This window comes from Trichomycterus rosablanca, chromosome 8 (genome assembly GCF_030014385.1).
Source record: "Trichomycterus rosablanca isolate fTriRos1 chromosome 8, fTriRos1.hap1, whole genome shotgun sequence".
NCBI classification, from domain to species: domain Eukaryota; kingdom Metazoa; phylum Chordata; class Actinopteri; order Siluriformes; family Trichomycteridae; genus Trichomycterus; species Trichomycterus rosablanca.
The window spans coordinates 22,365,147-22,371,208 of record NC_085995.1 but is presented as its reverse complement, the minus strand read 5'-3'; the positions used below and the strand labels follow the sequence as shown (position 1 = coordinate 22,371,208).

The following is a 6,062-nucleotide window of genomic DNA, read 5'->3' as shown; positions in this document are numbered from 1 at the left end:
GATAGATAGATAGATAGATAGATAGATTCAACTTTATTGTCATTGCTTAGTACAGGTACAAGGCAACGAAATGTAGTTAGCATCTACCAGAAGTGCAAATAGTAGCATTGTGTAAAAAACAGAGAATATCGGTAAACATGTATCTATGATTAATATAAATAAAAAGTTATAACCATAGCTATTTACATATATGGAATTATATCTTTCTATCTATCTATCTATCTATCTATCTATCTATCTATCTATCTATCTATCTATCTATCTATCTATCTATCTATCTATCTATCTATCTATCCATATTTAATCTATATGTATATATATATATATATATATATATATATATATATATATATATATATAGTACGATATACATAATATCAATAATAACAATAAGCATACGAATAAACATATGTATTATAATAATAACAGTAATGATAATAAAGGATTAGTTAGTTACATTATAATAGTAATAATTATAAAAAAATTAGGTATATATTATAATAATAACAGTAATTATAATAACTATAACTATAATATATATATAATATATAATATATATATATAATATATAATATATAATATAACTATAATATAATAACTATACAACTGTAACTATATGTAAGGATGGTGAAAAATAACTATAACTATACATATGTATGACGGTTGTGTAAACTGGAGGTGCAAATGATAAAAAATAATTATAACAGTCCAGTGTGTAGTCCGGGGTGATGGTAAAGTGCAGGTGCAATAATAAATAATAATAATAATAATGTAGGGGGTCATTGCAATGTAAAAAAATGAAGTGTCTGTTCCAAATTCAGCAGTTTTTAAACTTTTTTTATTAAATGGCTTAATAAGTTTTATTATATTGCGTGCTTATTTACAAAACACATCATCATACTTTATTGGAACCTTTGGCTTCCTTCAAACAAAAATCATGCCACATGTTAAGAATATGTTGACAGTGGGTTATCAAACCATTATACACTTTTTGTCATTAATTAACCTTTAATAAAATATCAAATGTTCGAAAATGTCATTGCTACTAACAGTAATCTTCCCACCAAGGAGAAAAGTGAAGCCAAACCATGCCAGCAAAATGCCTGTGACAGCATTGGCAATGTTTCTCCACTATTAATTCAATGTTTTAATTTTTTGCCTGTCTGTAGTTAGCTTAATCTTTTGTGGAAACTTCTGCAAAAAGAGACCTGTTCACTGTTAAAGCAAACAATTAAGTTAAGGGGCAATTTCTTTTTCACACAATTATATAGGTGTCATATAATTTTTTTTACTTAAATACATGTTTTACAAAATGTATTTTGTGTTTATTGGGGTTTTCTTTGTGTAATATCTACTTTGAAAGAGGATTATGATCAACCAAACCTTCCTTTGGCATAAGTTGATAGTTTTGGTTTTCTTCCTGACCTTGGTAAATTGACTACTGTTCCATACACTTTCTATTTATGAAAAACTGTGTTCATTTTTGACTTTTCTAAACACATTTCTAAAACTGCAAATTAATAATCTTTTAATTGATGTTTCTTATTCTATCCACAGTATGAATATTCTATTCACAATAAATTTATGATCAAAAACATTGTAAAAGTTTTTTTGACCAATTGTTTCTGTCATATTCTGGCCAAAAATACAGAGATCTTACAGATGGTTTGATAAGTATGATGTCGAGGAACTTCAATGGCCTGCATACTTTTGGTCATATAGTGTGGGCTTACTTTGTATCATGAAAGATCTTAATATAAATGCAGCATCTATTAAATACATCACCAGCTGAAAGCTTGAAGTCATAATTATAGTGCATTGAATTCTGTAGTGCATTGAGAAAAAGCAGCCTAAGAGTGCAGATTTGGGAACTTCAAAATGTTATTAATAGTAAATTATGAGTTTGCAAAGCTGTTTTAATTTTCATGTACATTATCATCGTTGTATGAATAAAAACTTTTCTTTATTGCATAATTCCACATTAGACATAAATTTTATACTTGCAAAAACAAATGGTTTTCTGATCGGTGTAAGATTTCTGTATTCGATTACCCGATTCTGGTTGTAGTTATTTTCAGGCAAGGTGAATCACACACCAATCGAATCGAGCAGTGTGTCCTTTACAGTAAATCAGTATCAAAATGCCTCTGGGTCGCTCGTTATTACGGACTGTAACACTCAGTAGAAGTAAGTATTAGATTTTTAATAGAGTTTAGGTCTATTACATAAATTATTATAATCTATAGTGTTAGCAATGCCTATTTATATTTTTTTATTCTAGGTCTAAATGGCTGACCTTGTTTATTCTGTATTAGCCTAGATAGCGTTAGCCGGACAAGTTGTGCATAAGTCTTACTATTTTTGTTCATGTTTTTTAATCTGTAAATAAATATTAACGTTATATAAAAGTTAACGTTATATATTTAATCTCTTCCATTGTTACGATGTGTAGTTTAGGTCGTTTTTTTTATATATATTTATGTTATAGCTGTCGCAGTGTTCCAAACTTTACTAACATACTACGTAGAATGTCTAAATAATAACGTGGTGAGGGGTTTTGGTAGTGTACTAGCATTATTCAGATCAGATGTAATCTGGTCACAGTCGCAGCGGGCCCGGTTCCACCAAGAAACGCTGTGCGTAAGGCAGGAATATGCTGGATAAATTGCAAATCCATCACGGGGCTTTGGCTATCATCCATTCAGACAGGCCGGCCGATTGTCAGCCCAGAGCTGGCCCATAGCACTGAGCTGCTACTGCCACTAATGGCCTCACAGCAAGAAGTTCCTGGGTTCGATCCCCAGGTGGGTCTGGGTCTTTTTCTGTGTGGAGTTAGCATGTTCTCCCCATGTGTTTCCTCCAGCAGCTCCAGTTTCCTCCCACAGTCCAAAGACGTGTGAGTGAGGTGAATTGGAGATACAAAATTGTCCATGAGAGAGTAACTACCTGTTCTGTCATGCATGTAACCAAAGTGTAAAACATGCCATTTAAATCCTAATAAATAATAATAAAAACTAGTACACAACGGACCACGATGTTCAGTATTTAGGCCGGTGATAGCTCAGTGGTTAAGGTACTGGACTAGTAAACAGAAGGTTGCCGGTTCAAGCCCCGCCACCACCAAGTTGCCACTGTTGGGTCCCTGAGCAAGGCCCTTAACCCTCAATTGCTCATTGTGTAAGTCGCTTTGGATAAAAGCGTCTGCTAAATGCTGAAAATGTAAATGTAGTCTCACTTAGCAGATTGTCTAAGACTGACAGAAGCAACACAGTGCACATGTTTAAAGTTCCCTAATACATTTACGTGTAATCTTGTAAACGTGGTTTTGTCATAAATCACATCAAATGATCTAGACTACAACTGGAGAAGAGTCGTATTTAAATTTAGTTTAGTTGTTGTGCTGTTACTGTGTGTGTAAGTGCAGTAGAAATGTACATCGAAAAAGCGTTACGATATGATAACGCAGGTAAAGAAGAAAATACACATATACTAAATAAATTAAATGACAATTTGTCATCCTGCACACATCCACTCCTAGTTTATTCTTGGGCAGTGGTAGTTGTTAAGTTACTGGACTAGTAATCAAAAGGTCGCTGGTTCAAACTCCTTAAGCAAGACATTTAACCCTCAGTTGCTTGGATTGCATATGGTCATAATTGTTAGTGTCTTTGGATAAGAGCTTCTGCTTAAAAAAACAAGAAAAGCTGCTTTCCACTATTTGTAACAAGCCCGCCTGCCAAACTGTATTGTACTGTTGAATAACGTAGTGGAAAAGGAGCTTTAGATGTTCCTATGGGTTCTTTTGTAATTTACCGAATTAGTCGTCTGCCTTTGAAGGAATTTTTGTAGCCCAGCCACTTCTGGAAATATTCATCACAGTTTAAAGTTTTGTCTATTTGTAGGCAATAGCTCTTACTGTTGTGTACTGGCATCCCAACGCCTTAGCTTTGGAACAATCTTCTTTGATTGTGACTAGGTGTGTTGCCCTGGAATCAACTTACAATGCTAGAAAGGTTCAGTTTAGGTGATGTTTAGATTAAATTCAATTCTGGGTTATTGGTGGATTAAGTAAATAAGGAGGCAATTACTTCTTCTTACAGGTCCAATATGTGTTGGATAACATTTTACTTTAATACATAAAACAACCATTTACAAATTGTGGTTGTTCGGGTTGACATTTTTGATTACAAATCTGAAATAATTGTGTGACAGGCAATAATAGGGGTCGAATAGTTCTTTACAGCATTTCAGGTGTGCATTATGACTGTCAACTTGTTTGTTTTCTGTTTGTAAATTGCTTCTACTTTCTTTTAAGTCATTAGCAGAAATGCTTTTACAGCAAGCAAACCAGATTCATCCAAACCAAATATGCTTCGAGTGGGTCTAACATTAGGAACCACAGCTCTACTGTGGGGACTGGTAATACTGCTATGTTATTTGTGACAAAATGATTACATGATCAGTTTGGTTAGTTAAATTTGCTCAGTGACCACAACTGTCTGTGTTTCTTTACTTGTAGCTCTTCAAACAGCGCAGTACTGACCTGCAGGAATACAAAGCAAGAAATGGACTAGAGTAACACATTGCAACACGTAAGAAATTGTCATTAGCGTTTATAACATCATTAAAAGCTTTTGTCTCAGATTACATTACAAACACCACATGGGCAAAAGTATGTCTTCTTTATGGCACCTTTAGGCACCTTCTCTAAACTGTTGCCCCAATGTTTAAAGCAACGGGTGTGATTCAAACACCTACTTAGGAGGAGTATCCACATACTTATTCCTGGATTTTACCCCTTTATCTCCCATTCTAGTCATTTACAATTACCGTTTGTGAATGCCTCGATCTGATAAAGTAGAGCTGGATCACCAAAAGACCCCCTGAGTTTTAAACGCTGCATTGTTGTGCTAGCACATTAAACCGCTGCACCACCTGAACAAACTTTTGATTATATAGTGTGTGTTTGTGCACTGGGAACAAATCTAACAAAATATGTGACTAGTACCTGGATGACACATCAGAACCTTTTTAAAGGCTGTCATTGTGTGGTTCAATTGTACATGTGGAACCACACAGTAATCTGTCAATTACAATTAATCTGCCCAAATTCCAACCTTTACTTTTCTTTAAAATTAAGTTACCAAAGAGTCCATTTTATAGGTTATTGCTTCTCCACACTAGCCAAGTAAAAACATTCTGCATGTCAGCTGTGGCTATTAGTAATAGTTCTGACAGCAAACCTGAAGATTTAACAGAGTGCTATGCTTAGATCAGTCCACATTTCCGCTTGGTTTCAGGAAAAGTGGATGTCAAGTTCTCTGTTCCAACGACAAAGAGGACCATTTAGATTTATTAATGAAAGGTGCTCAAGCCACCATCTGTTATGCCCATGGCATGTGAGACTTGCATATGTGTGAAGGTAACATAGAGGCATATATTTTGATTTTACTGAAACATACAATGCATGAACAAAAGTATTGGGACACCCTTTCTAATTGTTTGAATTCATCTGTTTTAGCCACAACAATTGCTAACAGGTGTAATAAATTAATTATACAGTATAAAGGAAGATATATTGTCCCAACTTTGCAGCTGAAAAAAAAGAATGATACAGATGATAGATGTACAATATTTATTTATTGCATTTTCACTGAAAGGCGCATGGTCGTTTCTACCACTTATCAGTTATAAATTGTGTATTGAGTAAAATCTATGTTTTATTAACATGCCTTGTAGTGTTATTTAATGTATTTTTGTTTTCTCTTCACAGGGTACATTTCTATCTTCATGTTCCTACCTTGATAGATGTTTGTGTGATCATACAATAATGTATAATAAAATGTTTATGGATGAAATATTCCTTCTATATGGGTTTGTTCCTGATGTTATTAAATTCCTGAGCAAATTGTTATTTGCATGTGTATCTTAACAGCAACTGGTTTAATGATTTGGAAGGTTTTTCCTTTGTTTAAAGACCTGATTTGTTTGGTTTGGACAAGTAAGATTAAAATTGAAAGTAAGTATTTATGGGTTTGGTAAAAAGCCATACACACAGACAA

General features: G+C 33.7%; 1 protein-coding gene across 1 annotated transcript; it reads left to right on the top strand.

The window, feature by feature from the left end:
* The first annotated feature begins 2,084 nt into the window (after nt 1–2,084).
* ndufc1 (NADH:ubiquinone oxidoreductase subunit C1) lies at nt 2,085–5,858 on the top strand. Its single transcript, XM_062999937.1, has 4 exons — nt 2,085–2,187; nt 4,316–4,419; nt 4,520–4,592; nt 5,774–5,858. Exons 1-3 carry the CDS (start codon nt 2,142–2,144, stop codon nt 4,577–4,579), a joined length of 210 nt encoding a protein of 69 aa, XP_062856007.1. The 5' UTR covers nt 2,085–2,141; the 3' UTR covers nt 4,580–4,592; nt 5,774–5,858.
* Nucleotides 5,859–6,062: the final 204 nt, after the last annotated feature.